The 18,551-nt window shown below is 46.3% G+C and overlaps 1 protein-coding gene across 3 annotated transcripts in view; it reads right to left on the bottom strand.

Moving 5' to 3' along the window:
• Positions 1-18,551, bottom strand: part of LOC103183552 (protein tyrosine phosphatase receptor type S) — a 145,487-nt gene that overhangs the window by 3,009 nt on the left and 123,927 nt on the right. For all 3 annotated transcript variants that reach the window (XM_042342643.1, XM_007901115.2, XM_007901118.2), the window contains 9 exons: positions 18,148-18,245; positions 12,464-12,587; positions 9,322-9,497; positions 8,449-8,568; positions 7,660-7,814; positions 6,754-7,039; positions 4,965-5,143; positions 4,013-4,139; positions 1,148-1,273 (listed from right to left, as the gene is read on the bottom strand). In XM_042342643.1, coding sequence (XP_042198577.1) covers positions 1,148-1,273; positions 4,013-4,139; positions 4,965-5,143; positions 6,754-7,039; positions 7,660-7,814; positions 8,449-8,568; positions 9,322-9,497; positions 12,464-12,587; positions 18,148-18,245 — 1,391 coding nt within the window. The remainder of the gene's footprint in view (positions 1-1,147; positions 1,274-4,012; positions 4,140-4,964; positions 5,144-6,753; positions 7,040-7,659; positions 7,815-8,448; positions 8,569-9,321; positions 9,498-12,463; positions 12,588-18,147; positions 18,246-18,551) is intronic.

The following is an 18,551-nucleotide window of genomic DNA, read 5'->3' as shown; positions in this document are numbered from 1 at the left end:
TGAAAAATACCCACATACACACCGAATATCCCACACGTAAGATAATAGGCAGTTATATTCATAATAATAATAATAATAATAATCCTTGCATTTGATATAGCGCTTTTCACGTCGGGAGGATGTCCCAAAGCGCTTCACAGAACACACTGTAAAGTGAATTGACTGTATATTTGTGGGCGAACGCGACAGCCAATTGCGCACAGCAATGTCCCACAAACAGTCGTAGATTGAAAATGACCAATTTATTATTGTTTTTTGTTTTGGAGGGATTATTATTAGGTTCTGTGTGGAGTAAGGAAACTTGCCCAAGGTTTCGCCCTCTGCCTGGAATTGAACTCAGGTCTCTCGCTTGCAAAGCGAGTGCTCTAACCACTGAGCTACAGGACGCCACTGGTCTCCACTCCACTGAGCTACAGGACTCCACTCCACTAATATGGTTACAATCATTTGAATTGAGGTACTGATCAGCACTCACCAACCCCTGCACTAGAGTGTCAGCCTGGACTTATGAGAGCTCAAAGTAAGAGCGAAACTTGTGGCGAGGGAAGGAGACCTTCAATTATGTTTTCAAAGAAAGACTGGGATTTTCAGACAGAAAGACAGACATCATCTTCCTTTTATAGACTCACAATAACTCACTGCTACCAAGAAAAACCCCTCGTGGATAAGATTAAATTCAAGGACACAGCAGAAAAGTACCCAAGGCTAAAGGGGAATGTAATCATCGCACTGGGCCTCCGAACCCTCGCTCCCGATGTATATCTACTAATGATTTCTTTGCTAATGCAACCTTTTATCTGGAAGTGGGCTATTCTTAATCTAATATGTTTCAAAATGAGTTATTTTATTTCCCAGAACAGCTCTCGCCGGAAACTGGATAGAAAGTCCATTTTGATCGTTACCCAGGAACACTGTAAATTGCACAATAAGGTACAATTTACATTTATATAGGGTTTTGCACGGCAGGAGGATGTTTCAAAGCGCTTCCCAGTGACTCCCCTTTTTGGCTTCACTGAAGTTTTCCTCTGCTGAAGCACACTGCGCTTCTTCTCAGCAGGATTCTGGTGCTTGTGGTGATGATGTGGGATGAATTAACGAATCTCACACTGTTGTATATTGCCCTCCTCCCTCCAACCAGGATACTCACTCTGGCATCTGTGACTTTGAATTCACGGAGGATGTACTGTGGCATGTTGTACTCGGCCATTGGGTCCACCACGAAGTACTGATACCTGGCAGAGCGCTCCGCAGGCCAGTACTGGTGGCACTTCTCCTGTTAAACACACAGCGCACCAGGAAGTTAGTGATGCAGTTAACAGTTAGCTCATCGCGATACAGGAATAGCCAGGGAATTGGGATAGCAAGCTCTCTCCGCCATTACGTTGAGGGTGAATTGTTGGCCACTTTTGTTTTAGAATCAAAGGGATCCTTTCCACACTATCACAGCGGTTCACTCTCAAACATTTGACAGGACACGATGGAACTGGAGTACCAGGAAGGGTGGCGGAGGCCAGGACACTGGGGCTCATTTAAGAAACTACTTGATGTGCTGTGATGAGAGCAAGGAAGGGGGCGGAGGGCTCTGGAGGGATGAGATCAGATGGGCCGAAGGGTCATCTTCATCCAAACCGATCGTGTTCACGTAACTGCAAACTCTTCTGAAAGTATTTTGCTCTGCTCTAACATTGAATAAAAAGCATTGTGTATGTGTCTTGCTCAGTAATAGACAACCTCTTCCTTATATATAAAGATGCTTTCAGTGCAGCTTTCAGAGATAGGCTTATAAGGGAGGTGTACATCTCCAGGGAAGACTTATTCTGTTCAGTTCTCTTCTATTCTCTTATTCACAGTATTGCAGACCCCAAGCCATGTGTATAAGTAAGTGCCAACTTGCCAACTTATTTACCAACTTATTTCTCACACTGCCGGCCTGGGAAAGGCAGGATTTGTTATAAACTTCACAAGGACTCTGCTTCCTTCCAGTTTGTGACTGGAGGTGAAGGTTGGATCAGTCTCGGTAGTGTTGTGTTGCCACATCTCAGGGGATGTTGGGGGCAGGGTAGGGAATTGGGAAGTGCGGAGAAGAGGGAGAAGGGAAGATTCAATAACAACTAAAGTTACACATAAGTTGACTGTCTTACAGCACTTCGCAAAAACAAGGAATAGATCACCGAGCAGAGAGGAAAGGCCGTTGATGGCATTGACCACAGGCATGTTAGGAGGGTTGCAGGAGAGTGGCAGAGGTTGAGGGTTTAGAGCTTAAGTTTTGACCACTGATGGTGAGACAGAGGGAGGTAGCAACTGAGAGAATGCGGGTTGCCGCGAGGAGGTGGGGGATAGCGAGGGAATTAGGGAGGTAGTGACGGACTGACGTTAACAGGGGAGGGAGGAATGAGCGGCAGACTAGAGGCAGAGAAGCAGAGCACGGGCAGGAAGCAGGAGAATAGGGCTGGAGGAGATTACCAAAATAGGTTGGGACAAGATTGTGAAGGGATTTGAAGAGCAGGATGATGATCTTGAAATCAATCAGCTTGAACAGACCCGAAATCAAGAGGAAAAATTACAACGGTGCAGATCGTGCACCTTCCTCGAAGTTTCGTTGTCTGTCCATCGGTCAGCCAGACAATATGTGGAGGGGAACACGGAGATGAGACAAAGCTTACTGAAACATATTCTGAGGGAGCGGTGAGCTGGGGGAACTGGGAGGATATTTGCTCAACAAAGCAGAAGAAAACTCCAGGCCTAAAGTTTATGCAATCAGGATCCATTTGGTGAGACCGTCAGCCTTGGTAAACAAACTCTCTGAACAGCCGAGACCTCATAACTCATTTCAAGACCTGTTTATTAAAAAAGGAAAAAAGCCAAAGCGAAGTCCCAATGGACGAGCAATGTTAAACCTTGTGATACTGCTCCCCGCCAGAACATAGCTGGGAGCTCCCTCTACAAAGGGGTTTCATCACATGAGTAATGAAGAGTAATAGTCAATCCCCAGCCTACATCTCATTCCCATGTGAGGCCTTCTGACCCTCAGCTCTATTAAAGGCTTATTATCTCTGAAGGCATATAACCCTGGGCTCCACAGCCATTTAATAAAATGATCTAAAATTATCTGTCGAGAACAAATGGAGCGTCTTCTGCCCGGCTGCTCGTGTAAGACTTGCATCTGAATTAGGTGCGTGGCAGAGGAGGCTTGTTTATCACAGTGGGGGGAGGGTTTCGAGACTGTGTTTTGTCTGGGCTTGATAAACCTCAACCAAAGGCAGATTCCCTTAGACAGATTTTTTAGTATCTTATGGGAAAATAGCAGAGAAGGAGCGATGATGGGTCCTAACTCTGGACAGCGGTGTGTGTATGTGTGTGTGTAATACAGGAATCCCCATGACACACTAATTGTTTGAGTGCTCTGCGTGGATACAGATCATATAGACGTGAAGTGGAAGGTCAGGCAGCCCATCTCCTGCCGAAATCACATCAGCGACTGATGGCTTTTGAGTTACAGACTGGTCCTTGAAAAGGTTTCTTCCCTGGGAGTTCTACACAGAATCAATGGCCGAATATTACATGGAACTCGTCGCGCCCACCGCTGGCCACTGGCAAAAGTGTGAAGGGTTTTCAGCGACGTAATGAGATTAAGAGAGAGGTTCCCGGAGCTCATTGTACACGCAAGGTGCACCGAGTGGCTTCATTGTCTGGCTTCTCTACACAACAACAGCAACAACAAGTTACTCTTGTATAGCGCCCTTCACGTCGGAAAGATGTCCCAGGCCGCTGGACAAACAGGGGTTTTGTACCCGAGCTGGGAGATGGGGTCAGGAGGGGTGGAGGGCAGGGGTGGACGGGTTGATGGGAGAATCGGGGGAGGTTGGCATGTGGAGGACTCAGGCCTTTTGTCTCTGTGGGCAAACAAGCCTAGGTATTGACTGGCTGTGCCATCTCTCTCCCAATCAATGTCCTCAGAAGGGAACATCCCCACACAAACACAGCCCTCGCTCCCAGCCAGTCCCACACTCACCCGGCCCATCTCTCTCAGTTTGGTGAGCATGACCACGATGGTGGAGTTATTCTCCCACAGCATCCTCCAGAAGTCCTCTGTGGTCTCTGCTAAAGGCCCCTGTGTAGCTATGTACGCTTTCTGTTGCCTGCAGGAGACAAGTGCAAAACTGATCAGCGCTAAATAGCGAGGGGCGTTGAGGAAAAGGCAAGAGGGTGGGATTAATAGTAGTAGGGAGTCCCATTGCGTAGTGGACCCGTTTTTGATTCCTGGGCAGGGCAAAATCTTTCCTTAGTCCACACGCCTCTGTTTACCTGGCAATAAGTAGGAACCCAGTTGTGAGATGACAACCCAAACTCTCCACATGAGAACTTTCCGCTTCTAAGCCTGGTAGATATTTGTACTTATTGTAATGGGAACGCTGCTCTCTTGTTAAATGGCTGGTTGGTATCTGATTGGAAGAACAGGTGGGTAAGCAGTAAAGTGTGAAATAACTGCTAATTGGATTGACCTGAGTCTAGTTTCTTGTGCAATAAAACTGATTTGTTTTCAGCTCTCACATCCCCAGATCCCGTAGCGAGGAGATGTGCAACTGTGGAATGGGCAGTGTTTGAAGTTTACAGACCCCTTCTGTTCCTTTGTGTTTTTTCTCCTGTCACTGATTCCTGTGCCAATGGTGGGGGGGCTAGAGAGATGTGTATGTGAGTGCTGTGGGTGGGTGTGTGTGTGTGTGTGTGAAGGTATGTGTGTGGGGGTGGTGGCGTGTGGAGTGACTGGTTGTTTGTGTATGTGTGGTGTGTGTGGTTGTGATGTGTGTATGTGTTGTGTGTGTGGGTGCGTGTATATGTGTGTGTGGTGTGTGTGTATGTGTGTGCAGAGTTTGTGGTGTGTGTGTGTATGTGCGTCGTTTGTGGTGTGTGTGTGTGGTGTGTGTGTGTATCCATTAGGGGGGAAATCGGTGGGATTCTCTTACCTGTACCCATCAATGAAGCTGGCGTTCACGTAGTCAGAGCCCTCTACCCCGCGAATCGGCTGCAGACAGACCCTCGTTGTTTCATACGGCATAATGTTGACAAGGCGGTTCTTGAATTTATTACATGGAAGATTGGCACTTATAAACCTGGAGGTGTGAGCTTTGGAATTGGCCAGTCGCTGAACCAGAGAGAAAACGGGAGCAGAAGGAGAGAAAGAGAGCAAGTGACCTTGAGTAAGAACTTTGCCTCTGTTCGTGCCAGAAACACCTTGCAACACCATACTCTTACACGCGGTGTTTCACCCTAAAATATGTCTCGGAGCGCTCAAAACGTCTCAAAACTTTACTGTCAATGACTGGTGAATGTTCATGTTCAATTTTATCCGGGGATCTGTTGGCCAGGACACTGGGAGAGAGAAACTCACTTCTCTTTTCGAGTCGTGCCGTGGGATCTTTAACGTCTACCTGAACAGGCACAGACGGGACCTTGGTTTAACGTTTCATCGAAGGACGGCATCTCGGACAATACATCACACCCCCAGCGCTGCATTGGAGCATCAGCTTAGACTGTAAGCTCAAAGGCTTCGACGTGGAGCTTGAGTCCACAACCTTTAGACCCTGAGATGTGAGGACTACTGACTGAGCTGGGCTGGCTAGCGAATATCATATCGATCTTACGCCCAACAGTGTTATCAATGGGTTTCCAGTTCAGGCGAGGAAGATTTGCTAACAATAATAATATTATTTAAAAAATAAAAAATATTCCAATTATTTACAATAATAACAATTTTAAAATAATAATTATTCAACTTATTTAAACTAATAATCATTTTCACAGATTAAAATCATAAAATTCAAAACCCAAACATCCCAAAATTCTTTTGTTCTTCTTGATTTTATTTTTGCTCATGAATTGAGACCCGGCTGGAAGATTGAAAGCTTTGAGCTCTCAGTTGTTAAGTTTTGTGGCCCTTTTACCCTGCGTGAGCTGTCTCTGGGAGAGCGAGAGAGAGAGACTCAGCCCTCCTCACAACGGGAAGGTTCCATTCAGAGGCAACAACAACAACAAGACATTTATAGAGCGCCTTTCACGTCGGGAGGACGTCCTAAAGCGCTGAACAGTCAGGTGTCGGGGCCCGAGCATGGGGGGAGGGGTGGTGTAGGGGTGAGGGAAGGCAGGGAGGTGGGAGGGCGACCAAAGGCACGATCGAAGAGAAGGGTCTTGAGACCGGCCTTGAAGGAGGCGAAGGGACCGTGGGATGGAGTTCCAGAGTGTGGGGGCAGAGAGGCTGAAAGCGATGGTCGGGCGGGAGACATGGAGCAGACCGGAGCCTGATGAGCAGAGAACTCCCTGTAGCCCTGTTTGGATACTCATAAGCTTAGTGGTGGATTTCCTATGCCCGTTGGACGCACTCGATTGATCAGCTACAGGGTGCACGGTCAATTCACTTTACAGTGTATCCTGTGAAGCACTTTGAGACGTCTCAAGGACGTGATAATAATAATAATAACAATAATAATCCTTGCCTTCGATATAGCAACTTATCACGTCTTCGAGACGTCTCAAAGCCCTTCACAGAATATACTGTAAAGTGAATTGACTGTACATTTCATGGGCTAAAGGCGCTATATCAAATGCAAGGGATTATTATTATTATAATAACCCGGCCCCCACTAAAGCACCCAGTCTTCCCCCAGCCTGTGGTTGAGGTTCCTTCCACCCCAACAAATCACATTTGTATAGCGTCTTTCACGTCAGGAGGACGTCTCAATGCCCTCCCCTTCTCACCTTGAACTCCAGTTCCATCCCTGTGATGTGCTCCCCTGTCTCGACCTGGGTGAGCTTCTGGATGTAAGAGTACAAGTTCCTGGCCATGACTTCCGTGGTCCCACAAGCCACGGCCTCCAGCAGAGCATCATGGATGAAGATGTACTGGTCCTCCGTCTGCACCATGTAGTTCCTCTGGGACCTCATCAGGGTCACGTGGCCGTATATATCCACCGTCTTCTCGTGCTTTATCCTCTCCAGCATGGCGTCGATCACGATGAAGCAACCGGTGCGGCCCACACCAGCGCTGGAAAGCGCACAGTTAACACGGTTAATAGTTTCTCCCACAAAACGTGCCGTCGATTCACTGCACGGTGCATCCCGTGAAGCGCTTCGAGACGTCTTGAGGACGTGACGAGGCGCTGTGTCAAACGCAGGGATTATTATTATTCGAACATGGTTAACACGCTGCTAACGTGGGCACACGTGTGTGTATAGGGAGCGCACCATGTATATTTAGGGGCTATACATAGAGGGCTATAGCGAGGGAGGGTGTGTTTGGTGAGGACCCTTTGTACTCTCTCTGAGTGACCCTCGCATGGTCTTTTATTGGCTTTAAATAAAACATCCCCTTTAATTTTGTCAAAAGATTTGATGCAACATCCAGCTAAAATAAAACCTTATGGGGGCGATATGCGGGGGGTTTAGCTCTCAGGATAGAAAGGGGCAAACGGGGCTGTAACTCCCTCGGACAGAGGAGGGTCCAGACTCGGATCACACTTCTGGGTGACGTGATAATTGTCACCCCCGGGCTTAATTATCATGTGTGATAATATATATCAGCTACTGTGCTGGCTCCGCTCCCTCACCTCCGCCGCCCCCGCTGGTGTTTTTTAAGGCACAAACGACAAGGAACTCAGCTCCTACCTGCAGTGAACCACCACTGGGCCAGCATCTGGAGGGTTGCACGTCTTCACTCTCCGTAGGAAGGCGAGGAAGGGGGTGGGATACTCTGGCACTCCATGATCGGGCCACGCTGTGAACTGGAACTGACGGACTTCTCTCTTCTCACTGGAACCGTTCTGTGGGGAAGACAAGAGGGAGTTAACTGCAGGCTGGGCGTGGGGGGTGGGGAAGGGGGCGCGGGAATAAAAAAACATATAAAAACCCTTAACGTTTAAACGGCGCTAAATATGGCTCCTTCCTCTTCTTTTTATTTGAAATCCTCGTCCAAACTTGCTCCCAAATTCAAATTAATCAGCTGCTTATCTCAGTGTGTAGCGGAGGTCGCTGCAGTCTCCTGGACATTGTTCACTTCATTTCTAATCAAGTTTATTTTGGAAAGAGCTTCAGGACGTTTATTTTACAAGAAAGCTGCTATGTGAGTTCACATTCATCTTCTTACTCAGTGCCTGTTCTTCATTTAACAGTGCCTTGGGATGTCCTCCCGATGCGAAAGGCGCTATACAAATGTAATTTTGTTTTGTTGTTGTTATTAGACAAGGCAGTGAGTGTTGGCAGGCACCCAACCACCCACACACACACACACACACACACAAAGAGAGACACACACATATGGAGAAAGACACACATACAGATAGACACACACACACAAACACATACACACACAGCAACACACACGCACACACAGAAACACACGCACACACAGAAACACACACACACACACATTTACACAGTAAGAAATGACCGTGTTACCTTGTGAAGACAGAAATTCCGGACACAGAAGGTGGCGAGCTCAATGGTGTCCAGCAGGGTGACCTGTATCATTCCGTACGTCTCTGTTCCCCGACTGGGCCAGTACTGGTCACACTTCACCTGCACAGCAATAAAGACAGAGAGTGGGTTAGAGAGACAGTTACTGACAGAGAGAAAGATAGGCAGCAGTGAGACAGAGCGAGAGAGCATGGGATTGACAGTGTCCAGAAATAAATAGGCAGCAATACAGTGAAATAGATTTAAATAGAAGTAGGCAGAGATACAGACAGTGGTCCACACAGAGAGAGAGAGAGAGACGGCATGTAAAGAAGAGCAAGAGAAATAAATGGGAATATAATGTGATAGGTTGCTGTATAAAGAGAGTGACAGACAGCGGTGCAGAGAGAGAAATAGGCAGCAATAGACAAGAGATGTAGACCACAGTGCAGAGAGATAGAGAGAGAGCGGAGAGAAAGAGAGAGACCGCATCTAGAGAGTGAGAGACGGTGTCTGGAGAGCGAGAATGAAAGAGAGAGAGCTAGAGAGAGTGTCTGAAGAGAGAGTTAGAGAGATAGCGTCCAGAGAGAGAATGAGAGAGAGAGGATGAGAAAGAGTGGCCTGTCAGCTAAAGGGAGAGCGCGTGAGAGATAGAGAGAGAACAGAGAGAGTGAGAGAACATCCAAAGAGAGAGAGAGAGAGAGTATGAGAGTGAGACAAAGAGCGAGAGAAAGAGAGTGTGTCCGGAGAGCGATACCTTACAGAGACGATTTGAGGAAAACTACTGGAAAAAGAATCGAAAGTAAAACAAAACGGGTTCATTTGTGCTTTCAGAAAACAAGCGATGAACCCGAGGGGTAGAAAACTCAGCCGCACCCGGGATTTTTCCTCCAGTTTCGTCATCATGACCACGGTAGCGCTCCGTTGCTCCCAGACCATCCTCCAGAAATCCCCAAACGTTTCCGGGAGAGGCCCTTGGGTGGCGATGTAGGCGTTCTGTTTGCGGTAGCCATCGATGTAGTTTGCGTTGATGTAGTCGCTGCCAGTAATACCTGCGCGGACACGAGCAAACAACATGTAGTACAGTAAACCTCACCTGCGTCATGCCAACTCGGGAACCATACATTTAATACGACTAAGGAACCTTTGGGGGTCAGCCGAATAGCCGACACACCCGGAAACCCATCACCGTTGCTTAAGAGCATCCGAACCAAACTGAGAGTTCCATGCATCCCACCAACACATGGAAATCCCAGAGATACGATGGGAGGGACACATCTTGCTTAGCTAATTCCGGAAACTATCCGGGAAAATCTATTAATATTTGGGGGATTGCTGGCCAGCACGCCGGGAGAAAATAATAATAATATTAATATTAATAATCCAGGAGTATTTTGTAACTGTCACTTGCCATTCGGTCACCCAATCTCTCATTTACAGCAAACGCTAACAATGGGTAGAAATAGCCTCCGTCTTCAAAGAGTTAAGACATCAAAGGTCGTCTCAAGCAAATGCTGGTGCTCTCTGCCACCAGACGAAAGCCAATTGTAGGTCTTGTCGTTGCTAAATTGATTGGGGGGCCCAGTACATTACTGTATTGCCCCATAGCATGTTTTTTCATGGGACGAATGTCCCAATTTATCATTAGCATTATATGCGCTGCCTGATGCCTACAAGCCAGCTCGGTCATGGCTAAATAATTTCCAAGCTCCGCACAGGATGGCCGAAGGCTATAATTACTTGGGCCTCTAAGACAATCAATTTCCTGACTGACAAAATGCTCCTCATTACATTTCGCAACACATATACGGCATAAATCATGCTGAAATTAGCTGTGTAATAGATCAGCCAAACTGCGGTTCCTGCAACTGCTCTCGTTACCCCTTGTGCTTTTTGTTGCGTTTCTTTTTTTTATCGCTCGCGAAGATGCTGTCACTTTTTCACAGCTAATGATCCCAATGCTACAGAGAGAGACAGCCGCTGTGTGTGTGTGTGTGTGTGTTTGCCTGGCCACATATCATCGCAGAGCCAATTAACTGACGTTAACGTTGGCACCTCAGAGTTGGCAGACTCTGTCTGGAAGGTGTCATTACTGGAGCAACTCGCGATGTGGTCTAGAAATCTGGGCCGGACTAATGATAATGATAAATAATAATGCCCGAGTTTTGATATCGCGCCATAACCTGTCATTGAAAGGTGTTCGCAAGATAACAACAATAATAGTAGTCCTTGCATTTGATAACAGTTTTGGGCACAGAATAATACAGTCAATTCAATTTACAGCATATTCTGCGAAATGCTTTGCGACGCCTTCAATCACGTGATAAAGTTCTATATGAAATGCAAGGATTTATTATTTTTTTTATCACTTGTAGCCCCTTATCACGTCGTTGAGATGTCTTAAATCACTTCACAGAATATAGTCTGAAGTGGATTGAGTGTTTATTTTAAGGGCGAAACGTGGCAGTCAACTGCGCACGGCAATTACTGCAGGGTTTACTGTAAAGTGCGGTGGTGACTATATTGGCAAACGCCAATTTTCGCACAGCAATGGGCCACAAACAGCCAGGAAGTGAATGACGGATTTTTACCTGGTTGGGGTGGGGTGGGTGGGGAGGCAATTATTGGCCAGGGCACCAGGGGAGAAAGGCATTTTGAGAAGGGATCTTGTCTTTAAGTCCCACTCAACGAATCTACCTGGCTGCGTACAAATTCCAACAAGGAATTATGTTATTAGAGAAGGTTACGCGGGGACCTGATAGAGGTCTTCAAGATCATGAAAGGTTTTGACAGGCGAGATAAGGAAAAGCTGTTTCCGCTGGTAGGTGTGTCAGTGACCCGCGGTCACAGTCTTAACATATCTACCAAAAGAAGCAGAGGGGAGGTTAGAAGAAATGTTTTCACTCAGCGAGTTGTTGGAATTTGGAGTGATCTGCCCGAAAGGGCAGTGAAATCCGATTCGATAACAGCTTTTAAGAGAGAATTGGACAGGTATCTGGGGAGGACTGGTTTGTAGGGTTATGGGGAGAATGCTGGTGATTGGGGTTAGTGAAAGTGATGCTCTGTCAAAGAGCCGCACAGACTCGATGGGCCGAATGGCCTCCTTCTGTGCCGTAACATTCTATGAATCTATAATCCAGAGCTGCCAAATCCCACGGAAACTGTTTTCGAAGGGGAGGCTCATTTGATAGGCATGTGTGCGCGGGCGGAGGGTCAAAATCCTGGATTCCGCACTGTGTAGCAGATGTCCCTTTATTTCATTCAAAATATTTTAATCGGTTTCTTTAACGCTGATTTCAGCTTTAATTAATTTGCTCTCTCTCCCTCGCTCTCCCTCCTTCCCCACCCCGCGCCCCCACAAACCCCCCGCTCATTTGCTACATCATCCCGACTGTTCTCAGATGTCGGCGGTTATTAGAACATCTGTCTAAATATTGGACCGATGACAATTAGGCTTGGTTAATAGCTAGTTGCTCGTATTTCATTCTGAGGGTTGGGTATACTCCAGAGAAGGCAGCAAAGCCAGAGGCACGGGAACAACTGGGTAAAGATTTGGCAGCGAGTTAAATTTCCACCAAATAGCTGGACGTGTATACGACTGAGAACAGAGGCACTTTGGGAAGCATTATCCCAAAGCATCCCTCAAACAGGAACCGTAGAAATACACACTACAGAAGAAGGCCATTCGTGTTTTAAAAGATCGTCACTTTAACTGAGTTTTACTTAACCACCACCCCCCCCCGCCCCACCCTCGTCCCTCCCCCCAAAAAAGAATATTTTCACCTGTTGTCTAGGTGTACATTGCTACAACAGCAAATTACATTGAAATCGTGCCTTTCGTGTCATGAAGGATGTCCCACTCCATCATTCTGCCAGTGGCTACAGCGCTGCCATTCACAGAATGGCGGAGGGAGCAAGTGTGGTGGGCACTGAATTCATGACCCCTTTCGCAAGAGTCTGGATTTGAGCGTTTTTCTCGGTGACCTGAGATAAGGCTCCTCTGGTGGCTAACACTTACCCTCGATCGGCGCTAAGATCACTCTGGAGTGGTCGTAAGCTATCACGTTGGCGTAGCGGTTTTTGGGCTTGTTCACTTCCATGTTCGAGTGTTCCCAGGTGAACTGCTGGCCGGGGTCGATCGACTGGGGAGTGAGTTCGAGGAGGAGCGAAGGAGAACGAGTGAGAAAGTTAACAGCAATAACAACAACAACAACTTGCATGTCTATGGCGCCCCTCACTCAGGATGGGGTCTCAGAATGCTTCGAGCAGCTGGGGGAGGTGACCGTAAACACAGTCAAAGAGGAAAGTGACCTGAAGATGGAGAAGGAGGGGGCAAGGAGGAGAGACAGAGTGTTCCAGAGTTTTGGGGCGTTAGTGGCTTTAAGCACAGCTGCCGATGGTGGAGACCGGCGAGGTGGGCACTGGAGTAGTCGAGAGGGGAGGTGATGAGCGTGTGTAGAACAAACACAGTTCTCTTACAAGTACAACCTATATTTTATGTTGCGCCTTTCAACTTGGGAGGAGGTCTCAAAGTGATTGACAAGAATGGCTGCCTTCAACCCCATCCTCTCCCCAGTGGGAGCTGGGAGGGGTGCGGGTTGGGAGGGGGGTGGGGGAAGGTGGTTGAGAGGCATGTTACCCAATAACAGGGTCTAAAAACCTAGCTAAGCACATAAATGTCTCGATTTAATATCAGTGTTTAAAGCCAGTTGGTGTCAGTTATGATTCTCAAATAAATTCAATACAATACAACTTACAATACAAAACTACATTTGTTACAGCACCTTTCTAAGGAGGAGGACGTCCCAAGGCATCCAGATAAAATATTCTGCAGTGCTTTTCGTTTTGTTTGGTTTCTCAAGACGGTATTCTCCTCTCCTTCTTTTTGTGAAGGTTTTGACAAATAGCTTTGCTTCTAACTGGTGGTGTTGGGGGTTGGGGGGGGCTTTGAAACCTCACCATTGCTCACTGTGAACTCGGCAGTTCAGTATTGGCTGTTTATTTAACCATTAATAACCCTTGCATTTGGTACAGCGCCTTATCGCGTCGTTGAGAACGTCTCAAAGCGCTTCACAGGACACACTGTCAAGTGGAGTGACTGAGTATTTTGTGGGTGAAACGCGGCAGCCAAGGGAGAGGGAATCATATTAGTCTTGCCCTCATCTGTGTGTGGCGTCATTTGCAAACTTAACGTGACTGTCCTAATTGCAGCTTCCTGCGTGTGATGGCATTACACAATTCACTGACATTTTTGTTGCATTAAATCAGGAAACACACCAACACCCCCACCGCCAATCTGCCTCGGGCGATTTTGCTTTTAGAATCTGCGTTCGCTTCTGCAGCTGAGCTGGTAAATGGAAAATCGGATCCACGGAAGAAATACTGCTCGTTAGACACTTTTTAGACTGCTCATTAGACCCGCAGAAACACAGCACTATTTTTACACGTCTCCAGTCTATCGGGAGTTGCACAGTTGTATGGTTTCTGTTCTGTCTGGGGCCCAGTGGAGACTCTCTCCCTTGAGGATCACACCCTTCTCACCGATTCCCAGGAGGTTTAGGCCCAGGTTGGCCAAAGCCAAGGCTTGGGGACAACAGAGTGTGAGCTGAAGGGCACTGCTAGAGTTCAATCATCCCCAAAACGCTCAGCTCAGCTTCCTCATTGCGAATACTAGCTTCTTATTTTTCTCAGAGGAGCCATCCTTCGGGTGAGACGTTAAACCAAGGTACGTCTACCTGGTCAGGTGGACACTAAAGATCCCTTGTCATTATTCGAAGTGAGAAAGGGAGTTTCTCCCAGTATCCTGGCCAACAATCCCCCCCCAATCCATGGCTGTTCACATTCCACCCATAAACTACACTTTGCAGTACATGCTGTGAAGCCTGTTGAGACTTCTCAACGATGTGATAAGGTACTATATCACATGCAAGGATTATTATTATTATTTGTCCAGCAAGGACCACCCAACGTGCTGGGCCTCATGGTTTGCTGGGTTTACAGGAGCTGAGTGGGAATACTCATAGGAATGAATGCTCTTCCAAGTCCTGCCAATGAGCAAGACTGGCTGGTCCTGCTGACATACCTGACTGAACCCCACTGACCTGAGCGTTAAGGCCATATAAACTCGAAGAAGATCAAGGCTCCTATAACTGCTAGGGAACATCAGTGCAGCTGGGATTCATACCATGAGATTAGAAGAGCCAGCCTCTTGTATAATATACCACCCAATTTGTGTGAAAAAAAGTTTTAAAAATATAATAATAAATATAAGGCAAAATACACTTGAAGAAACCTCGCTGTGTTGACCTCAATCCTTCACAATAGATTAGCATCAAGCGTGTATTCTCTTGTATTCAGGGATTATATTCTTTTCAAAGGCTGACTGATTTCAGGTCAGGTTAATTGGAAGAAATAGAAACTGCAGGAAACCGGTAAAAATAATAATAGTAATTTTTCCATTTGATACAGCGCCTTATTGTGTCGTTGAGAAGTCACAAAGCGCTTCACAGGATATATTGCAAAGTGCGTATTTTGTGGGCGAAACGTGGCAGCCAATTGCGTGCAGCAGTGTCCCACGAACAGTTGTGGATGACCAAATTCTTATTATTTTGGAGGGATTATTACTTCTGGAAAGCGATCTGCCAATCCACTAACAACCGGGTTCTTACTTACTGCTAGAGAGAGACGTGAGGAGTAAGGAAACTTGCCTAAGGTTTCGCCCTGCCCGGGACTCGAACCTTTAGGGTATGAACAAACCCAGCCACAAGGGTGGATTGGATGGAAACATTTCCCCTTTTCAAATGACTAATGTACAAGGTTTCTGCCTCCCCACCTCGGGCAGAATAACGTTTGCAGCGAGTTGGTATGGAGATTTGTTGCCATGAATGAATAATAGAACAAGGACGTAGGTGACACAATTTATTAGAATGATGTGTTTTTCCCTCCCGGATGTTTACTAATAGGAAATTATAATGGCACTAATCCTGGCATTTGATAGAACTCCTTTCACGACCTCCAAGTGCTCTGCAAGTTTACTTCAGGGTATACTTTTTAGGAGATGGCCAGACTCAGTCGGTAGCACCCAGAGGGTGTAAGATACAAAAGTCAGGATGTTATGATGAACCATTATAAAACACTGGTGAGGCTCAGCTAGAGACTGTGTTCAGTTCTCGGCACCGCACTTCAGGAAGGATGTCAAGGCATTGGAGAGGGTGCAAAGGAGATTTACCAGGATGGCACCAGGAATGAGGGACTTCAGTTATCAAGAGAGGCAAGAGAACCTAGGATTATTCTCCTTGAAGCAGAGAAGGTTAAGAGGAGACTTAATGGAAGTTTTCAAAATCACGAGGGGATTCGACAGGGCGAACAAGGGGAAACTACTTCCACTAGCGGGTAACCCGAGGACAGCGATTTAAAATAGTTGTTAAAAGAAACAACAAGACAACAACAACAACGAGATTCCATTTATAGAGCGCCTTTCATGTCGGAAGGACGTCCCAAGGCGCTGGGAAACGGAGGGGAGGTGAGGGGGAGGACAAGTTTGCAGGGCTATGGGGAGAGAGCGGGGGTGTGGGATTGATTTGGAAGCTCTTTTGAAAGAGCCGGCACGGACATGATGGGCCGAATGGCCTCCTTGTGTGCTGTATAATTCTATAATAATAATAATTATAATGATAATCCTTGCATTTGATATAGCGCTTTTCACGTCTTCTAGACGTCTCAAAGCGCTTCACAGAATATGCTATAAAGTGAATTGACCGTATATTTGTGGGCGAAATGCGGCAGCCAATTGCGCACAGCAGCGTCCCACAAACAGTCGCGGATTGAAGTGACCAATTTTATTATTTGTTTTTGAGTGTTTATTAACAGCCGTGTGGAGTAAAGAAACTTGCCCAAGGTTTCGCCCTGCCGGGAATCAAACCCAGATCTCTCGCTTGCGATGCAAGTACTCTAACCACTGAGCTACAGGACTCCATGACTACTTACTCCTCAGCAAACAAATTTATGGAGTAAGGAAACTTGCCCAACATTTTGCCCTGCCCGGGAAATCGAACCTAGGTCCTCTTGCTTGTGAGGCGAGTGCTCTAACCACTGAGCTACAGGACTCCATAATCAATAATCAAGACCTTGCATGAGTGGGTGGAGTGGTGGTCAATGATATGACTATTACCAGTATTACCAATAATAATAATAATAATCCTTGCATTTGATATAGCGTTTTTCACATCGGGAGGACATCCCAAAAGCGCTTCACAGAATGTAATTCACTGTAAAGTGAATTGACTGTATATTTGTGGGCGAACGCGGCAGCCAATTGCGCACAGCAATGTCCCACAAACAGGCGTAGATTGAAAATGACCAATTTATTATTGTTTTTTGTTTTTTTGGAGCTAAATGGACTAAGTTTGAACCCACCCAGGCTAATGAGATAAGATCTTCATTACCTTCATGTGAATTTCTACTGCACGCTATTCCCTGTTTGTCTCTGAATCCTAGAAATCTCAGCATAGATGGAAATCGTTGGGACTATCATGCCTGTGTAATACTAGCTCCACCACTGGAGACATCTAAACCCATTTCTCTGCCTTCTCCTGATTTCCAACTATCTCCCCTAACATCTTTAAATGTTCTGCAACCTAATGGCCCTTTGTGTAAAACAACCAGCTTCTAACCTCCACTTTTATATGGCACCAAATGATCGTGAGTGTATTGTTTAAGTGGTGGTTCGCTTCCTAGCTGTTTGTGGGACGCTGCCATGTGTGCAAATGGGCTGTTGAGTCATCTAGAAATACAGTCGCTACACTTCACAGTAAAAATCCTCCCAAAATGAAAGGTGCTAAAAATGCCTTACTAAAGGATTTCTAAAAATTATTATTAATATTGTACAGAATAATTCAGCACCTTGGGATGTCTTCCTGATCTGAAAGGTGATATATATTATATATATATAAATTTATTGTAGAATTCAATATGCAAATGGCACCAGTTTAAGGAAATTAACAAAAGAGTAAAGGTTTAGTAGAAATATTTTTCATGCAGAGGCTGGTTCGGACATGGAATACCCGGTCTAGAACATGGTTGAGGCAGAATTGATATTAGCTTTTAAGAGGGAATGAGATAGGTCGAATCGGTACCTTCTGTGCTGTTATTATTTGTGATATATACATATATTCCATTGCATTGGGACATCCTCCTGACGTGAAAGGTGCAGTATAAATACAATTTTTTGTTGTTCTGTGATATGATCTGAATGGTTCCCTCAGTAACTGGACCAGAACATCATAGTAATAATGATAATAATTATTGAGATGTGATATCAAATGCAAAGAATTTTATTATTATGATGATGATCAGCCTGGACTGTGAGATCGAACTCCCGACGTGGGGGCTTTGAAACCACAAACTTCCAACTCAGAGGCAAGAGTGCTATCCACTGAGCCGGGCTGACACCATTCAACAACAACTTGCATTAATACAGCGGCCTTCAGGGCAGGGGTGCTCGATGGGAGCAATTACCAATGGCGTGGTTTGACGGGGAGGAAAAGGGAGGTGACCTCAGGCACAAGTGAAGAGGAAAGTCTTTGGGCGTGGCCTGAAGATGGACAAAGCGCAGGGAGTTCCTGAGATTTTGGGGTGTATTTGATGAGGTGGAGGGAGACAGATGGGGTGTTTCTCATTGGAAATCCTCGGCGCTAGTTTTACCTCATATTCCTGGGAGAACTTCAGGTTGTCATTCGCTTTCAGTCGGTCCGTGTTCTCTGCCAGCTCAGAGATTGGGATTGGCGGGTGACTGATCATGCCTACAAGGGATGGCAAGAGGAGAGGGTGGAGACAGAAGAAAGAGATATCAGTATTCAAAACCAACCAACAGACCGAGCGACCAACCACACGTCAATTTAACCAGCAGTCCTTTGGATGAAAAGGCTGAAATGAGAGGAGTAGAGGAGATTCGTGTGAAGTTAGAACATTAAACTGTCAGGGCTTGAAATTTACAACTCCCTCCCCCCCACCCAAAAAAAATAGCAGGAGACTCTGGGAAATCCTTCTGACTAAAGTATCTCCAGAAACACTCTGGCACATGCCCCCCTTTCCCTCAAACTGTTGAG

The sequence above is a fragment of the Callorhinchus milii genome, unplaced genomic scaffold (assembly GCF_018977255.1).
Source record: "Callorhinchus milii isolate IMCB2004 unplaced genomic scaffold, IMCB_Cmil_1.0 Scaffold21, whole genome shotgun sequence".
NCBI classification, from domain to species: Eukaryota; Metazoa; Chordata; class Chondrichthyes; order Chimaeriformes; family Callorhinchidae; genus Callorhinchus; species Callorhinchus milii.
The sequence above is the reverse complement of the archived record's forward strand: the minus strand, read 5'-3'. Positions and strand labels throughout refer to the sequence as shown.